General features: G+C 53.5%; 2 protein-coding genes across 2 annotated transcripts in view; one reads left to right on the forward strand and one right to left on the reverse strand.

The window, feature by feature from the left end:
* Positions 1–2,624: 2,624 nt before the first annotated feature.
* SHOX2 (short stature homeobox 2) lies at positions 2,625–8,434 on the reverse strand. Its single transcript, XM_041467643.1, has 5 exons — positions 7,952–8,434; positions 6,694–6,902; positions 4,365–4,422; positions 4,187–4,275; positions 2,625–4,110 (listed from the first exon to the last, which is right to left on the reverse strand). Exons 1-5 carry the CDS (start codon positions 8,205–8,207, stop codon positions 3,859–3,861), a joined length of 864 nt encoding a protein of 287 aa, XP_041323577.1. The 5' UTR covers positions 8,208–8,434; the 3' UTR covers positions 2,625–3,858.
* A 1,290-nt stretch (positions 8,435–9,724) lies between these two features.
* Positions 9,725–18,138, forward strand: part of RSRC1 (arginine and serine rich coiled-coil 1) — a 94,444-nt gene continuing 86,030 nt past the window's right edge. Inside the window, exons 1-4 of the mRNA XM_041467986.1 lie at positions 9,725–9,837; positions 10,319–10,363; positions 10,777–10,971; positions 13,145–13,264. Of these exons, the coding sequence (XP_041323920.1) occupies positions 9,725–9,837; positions 10,319–10,363; positions 10,777–10,971; positions 13,145–13,264 (473 nt within the window). The remainder of the gene's footprint in view (positions 9,838–10,318; positions 10,364–10,776; positions 10,972–13,144; positions 13,265–18,138) is intronic.

The following is an 18,138-nucleotide window of genomic DNA, read 5'->3' on the forward strand; positions in this document are numbered from 1 at the left end:
TGCCCAGCCACAGCTCCCTCCAAGGGCTGGATCCCACACAGGCTTTTCCCAGGCTGCTCCTCCAAAAGGCAGCTCTGGAAGGAAGCTGAGCGGTGAGAGCAGCACGGGACGCAGCAGCTTTGTGCCCAGGGCTCAGCACGTTTTCACACGCTCCGTTTCCTTCCCAGCGTTGTTGTGTGGAGCTGAGATCCAGGCAGGATCCGTGGGGCTGGAGCTCCCTGTCGGAGCTCCGGCTGCTCCCTGCCCCGCTCTCCTCGCTCGTGCTGCTGCAGAGAGACAACAAAATTTGGGATCTGCTCCTTCAGCCCGCAGAATCCACGTCAGATCCTGCTGGGAGCCCCCCCACGGGCTCTGCCAGGGCAGGAGCAGGTGTTTGCTCCTTCCTGCAGGATTCCTGGGTCCCCTCTCCAGCCCCCTGCTCCGGCCAGCACGCCTCCCTGTCACTCCCACACGAAAGTTTTATCTGCAGGAAGCACAGATTGTGAGAGCTGGCTGGTTCGTGAAATATCCATAATTAAATTTGGGGAAATCTACGGGGGTTTATAGAGGTTCAGACACTCTGAGAAATAAAATAGAAACAGAAGAGTCCTGGCCAACTTCTGTTGGCCTGTAGACTTATTAGGGATTGCAGTCCAAGGAAACCAGGAATGTGAGTATTCCTGTCCAAAAACATCCCGTTAAGGCTATTTTATTTTAATCACAGCTGTGCTAAAAACCACACAGTTCTCTCGCACCATCCAATCACCTTCCCTGATAGGATGAAAGCCCATTTTCCCTGACTTTTTATTACAACCATCTTGAAGACAGACATGCCAAGAGCTGGGGGAAGGTTTGAGATTCCCACTATGTTTGTGTTACACCCCCAAAACCTGCACAAGGCTGTTGGGCAGCTCCACCTCAACCTGTGGTGCTTTAAGCAGAGCAGGTAGGACCTGGCAGGTTAATTTGGAGGAGGGAGAGGGTGTCTGAGGCCGGGGCTGAGCCTGCCATGCTCTCATGCACATATTAATGAACTGCTCTATTCGGGATCAATCGACAGCACCGCTACTTTTATTGACTTTATAATTAGCAGTATTTTACTTTTGCTGGAATAAAGCCGTTTTACCTAATGTAAAATCTATCATTTCCAGCCCGTTATTAGCATAGGAATGGTTGGGGCCTCTTCGGGAGGGCTCTGACTGTCCCTGTCCTTATCCCTGCCCATCCCGCGGGGACACCTCGGGCTCTCCCGTCGCTGCTCGCGGTGCCGCAGCCTGCCCGAGGGACCCTTCCCAGCCCTTCCCAACCTTTCCCGACCCTTCCCAACATTTCCCAGCCCTTCCCGACCCTTCCCAGCCCTTCCCCGCCGGCGGCTCGGGGGCTGCGCATCCCCCGCCAGCCCCGTCCATCGCCGGCCCCGGAGCGGCTCCTCCCGCCGGGATTTCCCGGAGCTTCCCAGCGCCCCGGGGGGAGCGGGGGGAGAATCCCGGCCTGGGGGGAGCGCCCGGCCCGGAGCCCCCGGGAGCGGCCGGCCGGGAGCGCTCGGGGGAGCGGGCGGGTGCGGGGTCTACCGGGCCCGGTTCGGGCTTTACCCGGGCTCGTTGTGGGCTCTGCCCGGGCTGGGTGCGGGTTCTACCCGGGCTCGGTGTGGATTCTGCCCGGCTCGGTTCGGGCTCTGCCCGGCTCCGTGCTGGCTCTACCCGGGCTCGGTTCGGGTTCTGCCCGGATGAGTGCGGGCTCTACCCGGGTTTGGTTCAGCTCTACCCGGGCTCGGTGCTGGCTGTGCCCGGGCTCAGTGCTGGCTTTACCCGGGCTCTACCCGGGCTCTACCCGGGCTCGGTTCAGCTTTACCCGGGCTCGGTGCTGGCTTTACCCGAGCTCGGTTCAGCTTTACCCGGGCTCGGTGCTGGCTCTGTCCGGGCTCGGTTCGGGCTCTGCCCGGCTCCGTGCTGGCTCTACCCGGGCTCGGTTCAGCTCTACCCGGGCTCGCTGCGGGCTCTACCCGGGCTCAGGGGTTCCCGGTCCCCCCCCGATCCCGCTCTGGAAAAGATTCCGAGCCGTTCCGCTTTGCTCGCTTTTATTACCTGAGGGAACCTGACAGAACTCGTAAAGACACAATTGCTATGGAGCGTCCACCGGCCGGCTCGGCTGCCGCAGAAAAGCCCAACGCGAACGTCCCGCTTTGTGCAGCCGAAACTCGGGGAAAACTCACAGAAAGTGGAGGGGAAAAAAAAAAAAAGTTTAAAAAAAGCTGCGCGGAGGCGAGCGGCGCTTCCTCGTCGTGCTGAGCGCTATCGGCGTGTCGCGACATCTACGGAGCGGAAAGAAACGTGCGAGATCTACGGGAGGTGAGAAGACGGAAAAGAAAGAACATCACCGCTGGCTGGACACCGACAGTCCCGGCAGGAGCTGGCACCGGCCCCCGAGCGGCCCCGTCAGTCAATAGGCAAAGTGTCTTAAATTCATTACTTGGCACTTATTGAAATTCGTGACGTCGAAAATGGATTAAAAAAGGTGAAGCAAACCTGAGTGAAACAAAATATATTGTACTGACAACAAATGCAATGAGATAACAGCATCTTGCTTTCTTTTTTTTTTTTTTCTCTTTTTTCTTTTTTAAATAACTTAAAATACACTAGAAAAAATATGGTCAATATAAATAATTTTGTTTTCATGGAGAACAAATAGATACAAAGCCCGTCCATACCAAAGTTCGCGTAGAAGAGCTTTCCCTCTGTCTTGGCAATAAGCTTGAGGGTCAGATGGCAAAATCTGGGATAACAATCACTGACTGCAGGGTACCCCAGGTTAAATAGCTATACGTCTCTCAAATAATAATAATAATAACCAAAAAAATCACAAGGTTACGTGAATAGATACACCTTTATGAGATAAAATGTAAATGTTTGACAGTCAACTATCAATTCACAAGTTATAGCCAAAATAAACTTTGTTCGTGTGTATCAACATATTTTACATGTACCCAGTACCTCTTATTGGAATTTGCCGTGGTGTCAAGTGGTGGTTGGGAATTAAATACTCTCTTTTTTTTTTTTCTTTTCCTTTTTTTTTTTTTTTTTTTTTTTTTTTTTGGCATTTACTTTTGCCCTCAGGACAGGAGAGACCCGGCAAAGGGAGGCAAACTCCGCTCTCCTGGCGCTTTCCGCTCCCTTTTATTTCAGAGGTGGGACAGCAAACGACCAACAAAGATTTGAGAGTGGAAAAGGTGGTGCTTGATCTGCCTCTCTGTGCCTGCTTCCCTCCAAGATTAAAGGAGAAAGAACCCAGCCACGTTTGTTTGTTTGCTTTTGTGGTTGTCTCGATTTTTTTTTTCTACTAAAGATGAGGGTGAAGTGCAAGTGAATCAAAGGACTCCATCAATGAAATACAAATACATGCAACCCGGAATGCTGCTGGAGGAAGTATCCCGGACAGTCTTCCATTAGAAATTCGCAGAGAAATCATTGTCTTTTTTTTTTTTCCTATTTTTTTTTTTTTTTGTGGTTTTTTTTTTTTTTTTTTTTTTTTTTTTTTTTTTTTTTTTTTTTTTTTTTTTTTGTCGCTATTCCAGACGTGGTTGTTAAACTCAAGTACCTGATGCAACGTGAAAGGAGGCCCGCCTCTCTTATCAAATTTCTTGTATTAAAGTGAACTTCGCAGAAAAAGGTCAGTTTCAAAACCTGTGAACTTCCCAGCTGCGCGTCCTCTAATTCCTTAAATAAGTATATATCTCCGTTTCTCCTCTCCCTCATTTCTTTCCTTTTTCCTTTTTTTTTTTAAAACTTTTTTCCCCCTTTTCGACAAAAAAAAAAAAAAAAACCCTTTTCGACAAAAAAAAAAAAGAAAAAATTAAAATAAAATAAAGCAGCAGCAGCGCGGTCACAGCCCCAGGGCGGCGGCGTGTTTCTTGGCCTTCAGGCGGAGGTCGGCGATGCTGGAATTCTTGCTGGTGGTCTTGGCGGCGGCGGCGGCGGCCACCACGGAGGCGGCGGAGGCGGACTCGGCCAGGGTGGCCAGCGGGAGCCCGAAGGGGGGCGCGGGGAACATCATGTAGGGGGCGTGGGCCAGGTGCGGGTGCAGGTGATGGTGCGCGTGGGCCACGGCGCTGTCCAGCTGCAGCTGCGCCTGCACCTGCGGGGACAAGCGCAGGGGTGTCACCCGCGGGGGGGGCCGCGCGTCGCCTCGCCACCCTCCCGAGCGCACTTGCCTGCTGGAAGGGCATCCTCAGCGCGCCCACGTTCACGTAGGGAGCCACCCGGCAGGCCTCGAACTGCGTGGCGGCGCCGATCAGCACCCCTGCGCGGGGGAGCGGAGCGGTCAGCAGCGCCGGGGGTCGCGGCCGGAGCCCCCCCGCGCGTGCCCGAGGCGCGCCCCCGGCCCGCTACCTTTGTGCAGCTGGTTCTCCTGCTTGCGGCACTTGGCCCGGCGGTTCTGGAACCAAACCTGCGGGGACAAAACGGAGTGACGCTCCTTGAAAGCCGGCCGGGGGAAGAGCAGCGGTAGCGATGACAGCGATAAGGGAAAATGCCCCAAAGCCCCGCAGACAAAGAGCGGCGGGCGCGCTCCGCTCCCCCCGCCCGGGCAGCCCCCGCTCCCCAGCTCCGAGGGGCGGAAGGAAAAGGGTCCGAACGGCCCGAAAATGGCCAAGGGCAGCCCCAGGGAAAGGATCGCCCCAGCCCCGGGCTCCTCTCTCCGCACCAGGCTCCCAAAAGGCTGGAATCGCTCTGGATACCCACTACGAACGGGCGGTAATGGACCGAGGAGCTCGCGCTCATTAATAAATAAATTAATTAGCTCTATCTTACAGAAAAACTCAACAACAACAACCGGGGTTTATGACTTTTTATCTTCCTTTTTTTTTTTTTTTTTATTTTCGTGGGGGCTGGAGGAGAATTGCAGTCCTAAAAGCTTCGCTACAAAGAAGTTTCGAATTTCCCTGTTCACTGGAGTGTAGCACAGAAGCGGAATAATTATCTCATTATCATAATAATCTAATTTGCTTGCACCGAAGAGGCTGCCCCGTTAGACAAGAAAGTACTTTTAATATTGGAAATGGAATCGTTAAAATAAATTCCCAGCCTGAAGTTCTGCTGGCTTTGGGAAAGGAGGGAGGGAGAGGGGGAGAGCCGGTCTTGAAACATCCCCGTTTTAACCCAGGGCTCTGCAGCTCATCCCAGCAGCCACAGCGGCCAAGGAATCCTTTCCCCGCGCCAGAAAAAAAAAAGAATTAAAAAAAAAAAAAAGAAAAATTTCTTTTTTTTTTTAGGTCTTACTTTAAAAAACGAATATAAACGGGAATTCCTCCCGCCCTGTCATTTTCTCCAGCCAAGGAAAACCTGCCCAAAAGCCACGTTCGCCCTCAGCCTCCCGTGGAAACAAGCGCGCCTTCCGTCATTTACAAATTAGAGCAGATACGAGGCAAAATATTATTGAAAAGCGGTTTTTTTTTTTCCGGGAGGATTTCTAGGGAATGGGTTTAATCTATGTAAATCTCCAAAAGTTATTATGCACCCTGCGATTTGGCATCATGGGAGCGCGGATTATGCGCCGCCGCCGCCTCCTTTGTCGAGCACCTCCCTGCTCCATTTTCCACAACCAACAACTTTTTGCCTTGGTTTTGTTAGGGTTTGGTGAACAGAAATAAAAAATAAATTTAAAAACCACGAACAAACACAATTAAAAACCAACCAACCAAAAACCAACGGAGCAGCCACGAAAAAAAAAAAAAAAAAAAAAAAGGAGGGGTGGCAGAAGAGGGGAAAAATGAAGACTTTTATTTTTTTATTTAATTTTTTTTTTTTTTTTGGTTCAGGCTCTGACAAAAGCTGCTCGTTTTGAGTTTTTCGGTCCCTCGTGCCGGCTCTGCCTCTGTCCTCACAACCCTACACGATGCAGGGAAACCCCCCAAGGACCGAGCGCATACTTGGGTGCAGATGGTGCCTGCGAGCACAAAGATCGAGGGGGAGTATCTGTTACAGCGATACTTTCCACCAGCTGCAGATGTTCGGGGCCTAAAACTTCTCCATGTGTTCCAGCAAATAATGATCATCATTTTCTCTTCTTTTATTTTCAGAACGGAAATACACCGGAGCAGCTACATTTGTTCTCATTTGAGGGATCCCCTTCCTCCCCGCTCCTCAGCTCATCCCGACCAAACTCGCAGGAAGCAGCCCAGGGACCCGTTTGGAACAACTTTGGGAGGGTGCAAAGCGCAGGGTAAACCCAGAGAAGCCGCGGCTTCCCGGGAGGACAGAAAGCTCAAAATACCTCGGGTTAATCCCGGACTTTCTGTATTTCATAAACCCGAACAAAGCACCTCGCTCAATTTTCGTGCCGTTTCAACATTTAAGAACTACGAGGCGAAACGGGCTGAAAATACACCTATCATTGTTTCCCTTGGCGGTGTCTAATTCAGTTTATGGTCGCGACATCCATGACGGGAATCGTGTCCGCGGATGAGCCGGGAGCGGCTGCCGAGGCAGGGATGGAACAACGGCGGAGCCGGGATAAACCGCGGCAGAACGAAGGGACGGGGACGCAAATCCCGGGCAGGCAAAACCCTGCGAGGCCGCTGGCAGATTTGCCGGAGGAAGTTGGGAGCCGGGGAGCTGCCTCCTCTCCCTGACACAAGGATGGGGCTCGTCCCCATCACCTCCCCGGCTCTTCCCGAGCTGCCCCTTCCCCGAGCACCCGCACCCACGCGGCCCCGGCTACCTGCACCCTGGCCTCGGAGAGCCCCAGCCGCTGGCTCAGCTCCTCCCGCATGAACGCGTCCGGGTAGTGGGTCTCGTCGAAAAGCCTTTCCAGCTCGTTCAGCTGCTCCAGGGTGAAATTCGTCCGGCTCCTCCTCTGCTTGATTTTCGTCTGCCCTTCGTCTTCCATCGCTTTCGCATCCTCCTTGCGCTCCTTCAGCTCTGGGGACACTGGGCACGACACAGCAGTCAGAGCGGCGGGGCCGGGGGCACCGGGGCTCGCCCGGCTCCCGCCGCTCCCGGCGGCCGGAGGGGGGGGGGGCGGGGGCCCCGGGGCCCCCCCCGGCCCCCGCCGCTCCCGGCGGCCGGGGGGATGCGGGCGGGAGCCCCCCGGGGCCGGGGCAGCCGGGAGCGGGGCCTGTGCGCCCGGGCCGCGCTAGGCCGCCTCGGCCGCTGCCGTTCCGGGCTCCGCCGCTGGCTCCGGTAACCGCTGCCGGGGGAAACGGGGTCCGCACCGAGCCCTCCCCTCCGGCCCCGCCGCGCCCCCGGGGGATGCGCAGCAACAGGTCCCCGGAGCCTCCGCCGGCCGCCGCGGCCCCTCCGCGCCCCGCGCCCCCCGGGATCCGTTTCTGCTCGGTCAATTCGCGGCCGGGGACGCGCCCCGACCCCCCGGGGCCGCCCGGCCGGCACGGCCCGGTCCCGCCGCGGCTCCCCGCCGCACCGATCGCCTCATTGCGGGCATCCCATCAGGGATGCTCCGGGCGCTCCGCCGGTCCGAACAAAAGGGCGGCAGCGACCCGCGGGTCCCCGCAGCCACGGGCACGGGCCCGGCCGCTTCCCGCAGCGCCCGAGAGCGGCGGGCGGCCCTGGTGCCGGCCCCGCGGTACCGCGCGGAACACCCGCGGGCGGATCTGCTGGATCTGAGCGTGGGCAGAGCGGCCCGGCCCCACGCGAGTCCGCGGAGCCGCGGGAGAACGAACGGGCCCGCGGGGCCGGGCTTTCGTTGGCGGCGCGGCTTCCCGTGGGATGCCGAACGGGAACAAGATCGCGTTCTGAGCAAGTTAAATCCGGGTTTAAATATTTTAATCTAAAAACTTCGAGGCCGGCCGCCGATCTCCCGCGGCCGGGAGAGCCCGGGCAGCCGCCCATCACCGCAGCCTCCCCGCCGGCCCCCGGCCACCCGCGACCACGGGCCGCCCCGCGCTTACCGACCCCGACGGGGGAAGGGGAGGAAGGGGAGAGGGGACGGGAGAAGGGGGAGCCCGCGGTGCCGCCGTTACCGTCGCTGAGCTTGGGGGTGGCCGCCTCGGCCGCTCTCTCGGCGGCGGCGTCGGGCTCCCGCGGCGGGGAGCGCCCGGCCGGCCGCGCCGCGGGGCTGCCCGTGTCCTCCCGGCCCGGCTCCGCCGCCGCCCCGCCGGGCTCCCGCGGGCCGCGCAGGGGCCCGCTCTCCAGCACCTCGCGGTAGGTGATCAGCTCCTTCTTCTCCTTGGCTTTGGGATCAAACGACTTGGAGACAAACGCCGTCAGCTCCTCCATGGCTCAGGGGCGCGCTGCCCCGGCTCCCCGGGCGGGCATCCACGGGGCGGGGAGGCGGCGGCGGCGGCGCCCCGGGCCGTGCCGAGCCGGGCCGGGCCGTGCCGCCCGACGTGCAGGGCTCCCGGGGTCTGATAGCGACGCCGCGATTGAAGTGGCACTATTTATACTTTGCAAAGCCGGCCCCTTGTTCCCGGCGAATTACCTCCCCTCGGAGCTCTGAATGGACCCCTTCCTTCCTCCCTTCCTTCCTCCCGTCCTCGCCGCTCGCCTCCGCGCACCGCCCCGCGTGGGTCGGGTCAGCCCCGGGCACGGCCGAGCCCAGCGGCCCCCGCCCCGGCGAGCCGCAAAAGTTCCTCCGTGGGCGCCCCGAAAAACCGAGGGGACAAATGACAGCGAGGGACGCGGCGTCAGACGAGAGCCGAACACGCCGATACCGCTGATATTGGTTTCCCTTTGTTTTTTTTTAAATCCCACCGCGGAGCGCTTTTGCCGAGGGAACGCGTCTCTTTCCCATCTTCGCTAAATTCTAATAAATTATTCAGAATTGTTTAACTCTTGCCTGCGTATCGATTTTTCATTGACCTTTGGGGCGAGGACTGCACATAACGGAGCGTTCATTTACCGGGGCGGGTTCGGTACCGGGGGTGGCGTCGGGGTTTATTCCGAGCCGGTCACACGCGACCCTGTCGCGACAGGCAGCGAGTCCCGGTGCCCGGGAGCCCGGGAGCAGCTCCCGCGGGGCGTTTTCGATCCCCGGGGCACCGGGCACGGCGGGATTCGGTGTGACGGCCCCGCCGCGGCTGCCGGCCGGCCCGGTGACCCTCACCGGCCCCTCCGCCCCGACATTTCGTTTATCCCCACGCCGTTCCCGTGGCGGGGGAGCGCGCTCTCGGGAGCTCGCGTTAAACGAACCAAATTGGGTAAGAAAATCGAATTAAGCGAAGCGATTCCGTCGTTCTGGTGCATTTCTGGTCGTTGCCCGGCGGAGGCTCCGCCCGGCCCGGTGGGTCCCGGCTCGGTCCGTGCCCACCCGCGCCCGGCGCGCTCCGTCCTGCGGGCACGGCCGCGGTGCCCACGCCGCGCGTGGAGCGCTGTCCCCCGCCCGCGGGGCGGCTCTCGGTGCCATAAACCCCCGACTCTCCTTTAACTCTCCGGGACGGAACGAAAACCGCTCCGTGCCGCTGTCCCCGCGCGGTCCCGTCACCCGCGGCGGGACAAGGACCGGCCGGGACACGCCGTGCGCCCGTGGGTCGCCGCGTTTGTCGCCGTGTGGGGCACGGTGCGGACAGAGCTCCGTGCGCTCTGCGCCCCCCGTGGGCAGCGGGATCCCGACCCCGGGACCACCCACGCTCCCCTCCTGCGCGTCACCCGCGGCGGGTCACGCCCGTGGGTCGCCGTGTCGGGCACGGTGCAGACAGCGCTCCCTGGGCTCTGCACCCCCGTGGGCAGCGGGACCCCGGCCCGACCCCGGCCCGACCCCGCCCGTCCCGCGTGGGCGCTCCCGGCGCGCCGCATCGATGGCTCGGCGCTCGCTGTGGCCGCCTGGCCGCGCTCGGCGGTGGATTGGCGCTGCCTGCCCGCCGCCCCGGAAGGCGCTGGGCTCGAACCGGGGCCGCGGCGGCTCCGCCAGGTACGGGGGACACGGGGGGGATACAGGGGGACATAGCGGGATACAGGGACACGGGGGGACACAGGGACACGGGATACAGCCGCACCGGTCCCCCAGGGCACGGCAGGGCGGTCAGCGGCCGCTGCAGGGCCCGGTGTGCGCAGCGGCCGCGCGGCCTCCGGTGCGGGGGCACAGCTCCGGCGGAGCCGGCACGGGGATCCCGGCTGTGCCGGGCATCGCCGGGGTGCGCAGGGTTGGGCCCTGGGAAGGAGTCCCTGGAGCTGTTGCTGGTGGCGGGGAGCGGCTCCGGGAGCCCCGGGGAGGTGCCGGTGCTCGCGGGCCGGGCCGCGCTCTGCTCGGCGCTGCCGCGGGAGCTGCCCCGGCGCGGAGGCCGTGCCACAACGGGCCGCTCTCCGGGAGGGGGCTGCTGGAGCCCTGCGGCTCCCGGCAGCGCTCGGGAGGAGTCTCGGTGTCCTTAACGGGGAGTTTCCCTTTGCTCCAGGCGCTCCCCGGTGGATCAGGAGCTGCTGCCCCGGCGGCCGGAGGTGTGAGGATGGGCCGGAGTTTGGATGGAGGAATTGAACGAGATGGACCCGTCTGTGCTGGGAGGAGGAGGAGCACAGAAGGGATTGGAGCTGGGAAGGGAATGGAGCCCCAGGAGGGGCTGAGGGAGCTGGGAAGGGAATGGAGAACCAGGAGGGGCTGAGGGAGCTGGGAAGGGAATGGAACCCCAGGAGGGGCTGAGGGAGCTGGGAAGGGGCTCAGCCTGGAGAAAAGGAGGATCAGGGGGAACCTTGTGGCTCTGCACAGCTCCTGACAGGAGGGGACAGCCGGGGGGGTCCTGTGCTCCCAGGAACAGGGACAGGAGCAGAGGGCGTATTTTGATTTTCTATAAATCTAAACCAAGGCAGGGCAGCCAGCAGCCCTTGTGACAGCTGCGGGTGTCTGCGTTCTGTGCAGGTCGGAGATGGGCCGGCGCTCCTCGGACACGGAGGAGGAGGGCAGGAGCAGGAGGAAGAAGAAGCACCGGCGGCGCTCCTCCTCCAGCAGCTCCTCGGACAGCCGCGCCTACAGCCGCAAAAAGTCGGGCAGGAAATCCAGGTCCAGGTCGCGCTCTCGGGATCTCCCGTCCTGGTCCCATTCCTATGAGAAAAGGTGCATTTGTGGGAGGTTTTGGAAGCTGAGCTCTTTGGTGTTAAGGCAGGAAGGGTTTGGATCCCACGGGTTGGGATTTTATGGCACAGATTGTTCTGAGCCTTAAGAGATGTGAAACTGTTTTACTTTGTCAACATAAAGCCCCAAACCTACCACCATGACCAGAAATACCCACACCACCTCCTCCCCAGCAGAACAGAGCAGGGAATGTGCAGATCCAAAGAGAAATTCTGCTTTAAAGCAGGGAAACCCCAGGAGGTAAAATAACTTTTCCTTTCTTCCCCAACAGGGACATGTCCCACTGTCCCAGGTGCTCCAAGCTCATCCAGCCTGGCCTTGGGCACTGCCAGGGATCCAGGGGCAGCCACAGCTGCTCTGGCAATTCCAGCCCAGCCAGGAATTCCCAATTCCCAATCTCCCATCTAACTCTGCCCTCTGGCAGTGGGAGCCATTCCCTGGGTCCTGTCCCTCCATCCTTGTCCCCAGTCCCTCTGCAGCTCTCCTGGAGCCCCTTCAGGCCCTGGCAGGGCTCTGAGCTCTCCTGGAGCCTTCTCCTCTCCCAGCCTGGCTCCAGAGGGGCTCCTGCCCTGCAGCAGCTCTGTGCTCCATCCTGGCTGGCTCAGTCTGGCTTGTGCTGGTGAATTTACTGGGAGGAGGAGCTGGACACTCTCCTGGTGTCCAGCTGCCCTGGGAATCCAGGAGGAAATGCTCCTGCCAGGCCTTTCTGGAGAGGCTGCAGGGTGTGCTGGGGGGTTCATTCCCAGCCCTTTCTCCTGCTCCTGCTGGATCTCCATCCTCCCCAGGGCCAGGGCAGGGTGCTGGGCTGTGAGCCCAGCCCTGGGCACCTTGGATCCTGTTCCAGCACAGCTCCAGGGAACCCAGAGGGGCTGCAGGGTCCCCAGGGCATCCAGGAATGATCCAGGGCTCTGCTTTTGGGATCCTGCCTTTGCCCCTGGGGTTAGGGCATCTGCTCCTGGCAGTTCAGGCCCTGCTCCATGCTGGATTTGTCCCTGACCCCCAGGAATCAAAGGCAGCAGCTTCTGGAATTCCTGCCCCTCATCCAGCAGGAGCATCACCTTCCCTTTCCAGGTGCAACCCTGTTCTTCAGCATTAACCTCTGCATCCTGTCCAGCATTCCAGCTCCTGCTGTGCCTTTTCCTCATGCTGGATAATCACTGAGCACATCCTGAATTCCATTCTTGTTCATATTTCATACATACAGTCTGCATAATACAATATAATATAATATAATATAATATAATTTTTATACTAACCACGCATAAAGGCCAAAAATAGGGAGGATTGTAATTGTTAATTAGTTAACAACTGGGGAGATGGGGCAGAAGTGTTAAGATTTGGATTTCATTGGGATTTTGGGTTTAATATCTTTTCTTTCACCTTTGTCCTTGGTAGAAGAATTTATTCTTTGAATAGACAGAACGGGGAGGGAGGGGAAAAGGAAGAGACCCTTCTGGTTTCTGACTGGACTCAGGAGGGAACTGCCCTTAAATGAACTCAAATGAAGTAAATTAACCCTGATTAACTGATTACTACTAACAGTAGTTAAGGACCCCACCCAAACTTCATTTTTATCAGGAATGTGGATTTTGGAGGATCAGCTCTTTAGGGCTGCAGTGTCCCTGTGTGTGTGAGTTACTTTTATGGGGGAATAGTGGGATTTGAGGCTGCTGGAGCACCCTATAAACCCCCCAAGTCTGTGCGTGTTTTCTCAGGAATCCCTGGGGGTTTGTCCCTCTTTTTTGGGGTGTTTGGGAGCAGTGCTAGCCTCAGCCCTGGCTGTGTTTTCTTAGGAATCCTTGGGGGATTTTCTCTGTTTTTTTGGGATTTTTAGGCAGTGCCATGCTCTCCCTGGCTGTGTTTTCTGAGGAATCCCTGGGGATTTGTCCCTGTTTTTGGGGTTTTTTGGGGCAGTGCTATATACAGCCTGGCTGTGTTTTCTCAGTGATTGCTGGGGGTTTGTCCCTGTTTTTTGGGGTTTGGGGAGCAGTGCCAGCCTCACCCCTGGCTGTGTTTTCTGAGGACTCCTGGGGGTTTGTCTCCGTTTTTGGGGTTTTTGGCAGTGCCAGTCCCACCCCTGGCTGTGTTTTCTGAGGACTCCTGGGGGTTTGTCTTTGTTTTTGGCAGGGCCAGCCTCACCCCTGCTCTGTTGCAGGCGCAGACACAGATCCAGCAGCAGCTCTTCCTACGGCTCCAGGAGGAAGCGCAGCCGCTCCCGGGGCAGAGGCAAATCCTACAGGTCCCAAAGGTCCAGGTCAAAGAGCAGGACCAGGAGGTAAGAGTCTCTCCCAGGAAAAAAACAACAGTGGTATTTCTGCTGGAAAAACATTCCTGGAAAATCCTGCCATCATTACTGAGCTTGGGATAAATGGGAATAATGGCTGCAGGTGATGGTTTGAGCCACACATGCCTGGAAATTCCTGATTTGGGGTCTGGAGTGCTTGCCACACACTAAATCTTTCAGTTACCCTGGTGAAGCAATTTTGAAGATAAGATATTTATTTTGCATTTGATTCAAGCAAAAAACAAACAAACAAAAAAATCCCATAAATAGGGTCTCTTGGTGTCATACAATTATTTGGAAATGTCTTGTGGATTTTTCCCTTTGGTTCCTGCTTTCCATAATTCCCACACATAACACTGGCTCCCTGAAGTTCAGAATAAACTGCTTTTCTCACCTGTGTTCCTCTTGGAAAAGGATGAGTCTTTAGTTATGCAATCTTTTATTAATATTTAAGGTTGTCTGCAGTGAAAGTTTGCATGCATTGGTTTGTGACAAACCAATATTTCACAATTTAAATATTTAAATCTTAACCAGAAGTTGCAAAAGCTATTATAAAATCTGCTTTTCTTCTTTAATTAAAAGATGCTCACGTTGTGCTTGTGTGTATTTTTCAATTAAGAGGTTTAACTGAAGTTTATTCTGGCTACCAGGTTTCCCATTAGCATTTTCTATTGATTTAAAATTAATTATTGACTGGAGCAGGCAGATCAAAGCTGTTTGGGTCCATATTTAAAATCTTCAGCCGGGTGATTTCGTGTGCCTGCACTAAGGATTTGTTAAACCTTTGGTTTCCATGTCCAAACCAGGAGAGCTGTTGCCTCTAAATGTTGACAAATTGTTGTTGAAAGATGTGAATATTCCCCTTCTATTCTTTGTGCTGTGCCATGACTTATTCCCAGCTGTTCACTGGAAGAGTTGCTTGGACCTTTTATTGCTGCAGTGCCTTTGTAGTAGAAATTTGATTATTTAGAGTTAGAAATAAATTTAGAAATTAAACTGCCTGACCTCTCCTGGAGTATCCTCCCCATCAGAGCTGTGCAGCTGTTCCTGTGCAGTGAATACCCACTTTTTTTTGCTAAGAAAATCAGTTTGAACCCACAGAAATGTCAGAAGAGTGAGGTGAAAGAGAAGGCTTTTCACATGCTCAGTGTTAGGAAGTGTGATAAACTGATTTAAAAATTTTTTATTATTATAAAACAATATGTAATAAATTACAGACCTCATTAGCTATGGTTTAATGGTCATACAATAATATATAATAAATACAAATTGCAGCTCTCACTAGCTGTGGTTTAGTGGTCATCTTTTCCAAGGGATTTGATTTTAATCTTGGTTGCAATATATGGAAGTTAGGCACCTAAGGATCTGAAAAACCTGGCTACTGCTAGGAAATACTGTGTATTAAATAGTTGATGTACCAGATATTTTATGTATTAAATATTTGGTGTATCAAACATTTCATGTATTGAGTGTGCAGCACTGGAGGGGTAGAGCTGCACATTCCTTGAACTGCTGGTCCTATTCACACCCACAGAGGGAAAATATTGCTAAATAACATCCCAAATGATCCCACAAGAGTCCAAAAGCTTAAAGTGAAACCCAACAGGACACATCCCATCCTTTATTGTAATTTCTTCTGAGTCTGCTGTAGTGTGGCACTGAGCAGCTCTGGATTAATCTGATTTTGGAGAGTTAAATCTTGGTTTAGCACAAAGCTGCTGCTCCAGACCTGTGCTTGCCCTGCTTGTCAGTGATGCCAAATAATCCCTTTTCTGCCTCAAAATCACTCAATACAGGGCTCACCAGCTTTCCAAGGAGTTTAGGATTCCTCAGCCTGGAAAAGAGATTGTGGGGGAGAGAAGGGAATGTGATGGAGTGGTAGAAAAAATAAACCTAAAAATAAAAACGGTGGGAAAAGGTGGTTCAGGACTGAGGGTCCCCATCTCTGCCCGTGCTCCACCTGGGGCAGCTGTGACAATGTCCTGGAAAATGAGTGTGTTTGTAGTGCTGGCCTGGAATTCTCACGAATTCCAGCTGTAATTCCAGATTTTTATTTGTTCTTCGTGGCACAACTTATTTTCCCTCTGGTTTTTCAAGGGAAATCCTGAAGAAACCACTCGTAAATAATTAATAAAAGGATCCAGAGGAGCTCAGGCAGCCCCTCGTGTTCCTGTGGTGAGGAATGGGTTATCCAGGGGAATATTCCTGGGGATCTCCAGCTTCTGCATTGCCAGGGGGGAGGAAAATCTGCTGCCCACCTGGAAAGGGGAGATCAGCCCTGGGTTTGTACCCTCCTGCTGCACCCTCAGGGGATTATCCCCTTTAGCAGCCCAGCAAATGCCATTTTTAAATTTTATTTTAGTAATTAGGGGTCTACCTCTAGAAAATTACCTTCCTGTTGGAAGTTAAGCTCTGTTACGTGGTCTCTTTAAATGCCTGGAATTGTTTTTGGTATAAATCATGCAGGTGGCACAGATTCTGTATCCTGTAATGTCTTTTCTCCCCACAATCCTCTTTTAATGTGTTTTTCAAGGTAGTGAAGGTGGTGTTAAAAGTAATGTGTTTTTTAATAACTTCTCTAACACAGGTGTTTTATTTGAGCAGGTGATTTACACATCTCCAGCAGTGCAAAACACTGAGCTAGATCAAGTTTTACTTTCAAAAGTTGGGTTTTTATAATGATATGTGTAAGATATTTTAAAGAGGTGTTGTTTGCAACCTAAACTGATTTCTTGTAATTTATTGGAGAAGAAAACTTGTGCATATTGTGATTATTTTAGATGCATTTTTAGGATGAAAAAGGTGGGACTTCCCAGTATTGCTTGTACTTTTTTTGATAAGATAAAAAAAACTTCTTATGCATATCATAATTCTTCTATTTTAGATGCATTTTTAGAGTTAAAAAAAGTGGAGCTTCCTAATAATAGTTGTGTTTTATTTGAAAAGATAAGAAAACTTGTGTGTGTGTTGGCTATTTCATTTTAGATGCAGTTTTTAGGATAAAAAAAGTGGAGCTTCCCGGTAGTGGTTGTGTTTTATTTGAGAAGATAAGAAAACTTGTGCATATTATAATTATTCTATTTTAGATGCATTTTTAAAGTCAAAAAAGTGTAGCTTCCCAGTAATGCCATAAATTCCAAGCTGTCCTACAGTGAGGGAGTACAATGCAAATACGACTTAATAAGATCACAAACTGAATTTCAGCAGAAACAACCAAGATTTACATTAAATTAGGAATTTTAAAACCGATTTAGTTTGTTTTACTGAGCATTTGCTTAATAACATTTCGCCTCCTCACAATCTTTTTAAAGCCAATAATTCGTCTGCGAAGCGCGGGCACATCCTCCCGTGGAAAAATTGGAAGCAACAGCTCCCTCTCTGCAGCCAGGCATCCAGAGCTGGGAAGGAATATTTCAGCTCCACGGAATTTAATAAATCATCCCATTTCCTAATTTGATCATATTAGATGCTGATGTGGAAGGAGCATTTCAAATAGCAGCTCCTCATTAATATACATCAGGCTGGGGAATAGCGGGGAATACTTATGGAGGGATGTCACAGTTCCTGTTCCTTAGTTTACTAAGTGGAACAGGTTGATGTGATCCTGGGTGTTATTTGTCACTGTCTTGCTAAAATGGTTTGGGTCGAGTTATGGAGTCCAGGAAGACGGCGGCTGATAAATCAAAAGTGGATTGAGTGGACAGCAGGCAGTGATTGATACCGTGACAGGATATGAAGAAAGGAATCTTGATAGGAGCATGCCCCATATTGAATATGAGAAGGAAAATGGCCCTGGAGTATGGATATTATTCAAGGAAATGAGAATAATAATATCATCTTGAAATTATTGCTGGGTGAAGATTAGGAGAGTTCTTATTAGAATATTCTGCTGCTGTGGCTCCTGCAGGATTGTGGGCTGGATGGAGCCCTGGGAATATTGGGAGACTTTCCACTGTGATTGTTCTGCCAGTTAATCACATAGAAAATACTCTGCAGCAGAACTTGCTGCACAAATCTTCTAATTCACGGAGCTTTAAATAGAATTAACCAAAAAATGTTGACCTTTATTCCCTGATTTCAGCCAATCCTGGAACTGCCTCTGAATATGCAAGTTTGCTTTATTGTCTGCCAAATGTCTTTGGCTTCTCCCATTATGTTAAGCTGCAAACTGCTGCCTTCAAATATCTTTAATGCGCTTCAACTTAAAAATCAACACAAAACCAGCAAGTGCATCTGTACATATTGAAGAAGGAAAAAAGATTATATGGGAAGTAATCCTGCCTGGAGAGCTGATCCTTGGCAGTGGGGCTGAAGGAGGTGTTGGATCGGGTTTTACATCTTGTTTCTTTGCCATTCCTGCAGTCTAATTAATTTCATGTTGCAGAGTGTGCAGGTTATTGCATGCAGGGCAGGGGAGCTGCAGCTTAGGGCTGGCTTTGGCATGGGGTTGGGTTTGGGGATGCAAAAGCAGCTGCCATTATCCCAGCAGTGTGAACTGGAATTAACCTGGCTTCAGCCTGGCAGAGTTCTTTGTGTTTAGCAGTTAATTTGTGCTATTTAATACCAGGGTCCTCAAGTGCAGTGTGAAAAGGGTCATTAAACAACTGAGAGTAAAACCCCACTGGTTATGGTTTTTTGGGGTCTTTGAGATTTTTTTAATACCTTCTCTAAAAATTGTTGTTATATACTTTATTGAGGGGTTAATACTGCACACTTTGGAAGACTTTTTAAAGATGGTATCACTGAATGCTTTTGTATTTGTGTTACTGGTAGCTGTCTTCAGTTCATCTCCTTTTTTCCATGCAATTATTTTAGTGTGGGATTGAAGTGCTGGAGTCTTTCCACATTAAAACCTGTCCTATCAG

The sequence above is a fragment of the Pyrgilauda ruficollis genome, unplaced genomic scaffold, assembly GCF_017590135.1.
Source record: "Pyrgilauda ruficollis isolate IOZ18807 unplaced genomic scaffold, ASM1759013v1 scaffold21, whole genome shotgun sequence".
In the NCBI taxonomy this organism is placed as follows: Eukaryota; Metazoa; Chordata; class Aves; order Passeriformes; family Passeridae; genus Pyrgilauda; species Pyrgilauda ruficollis.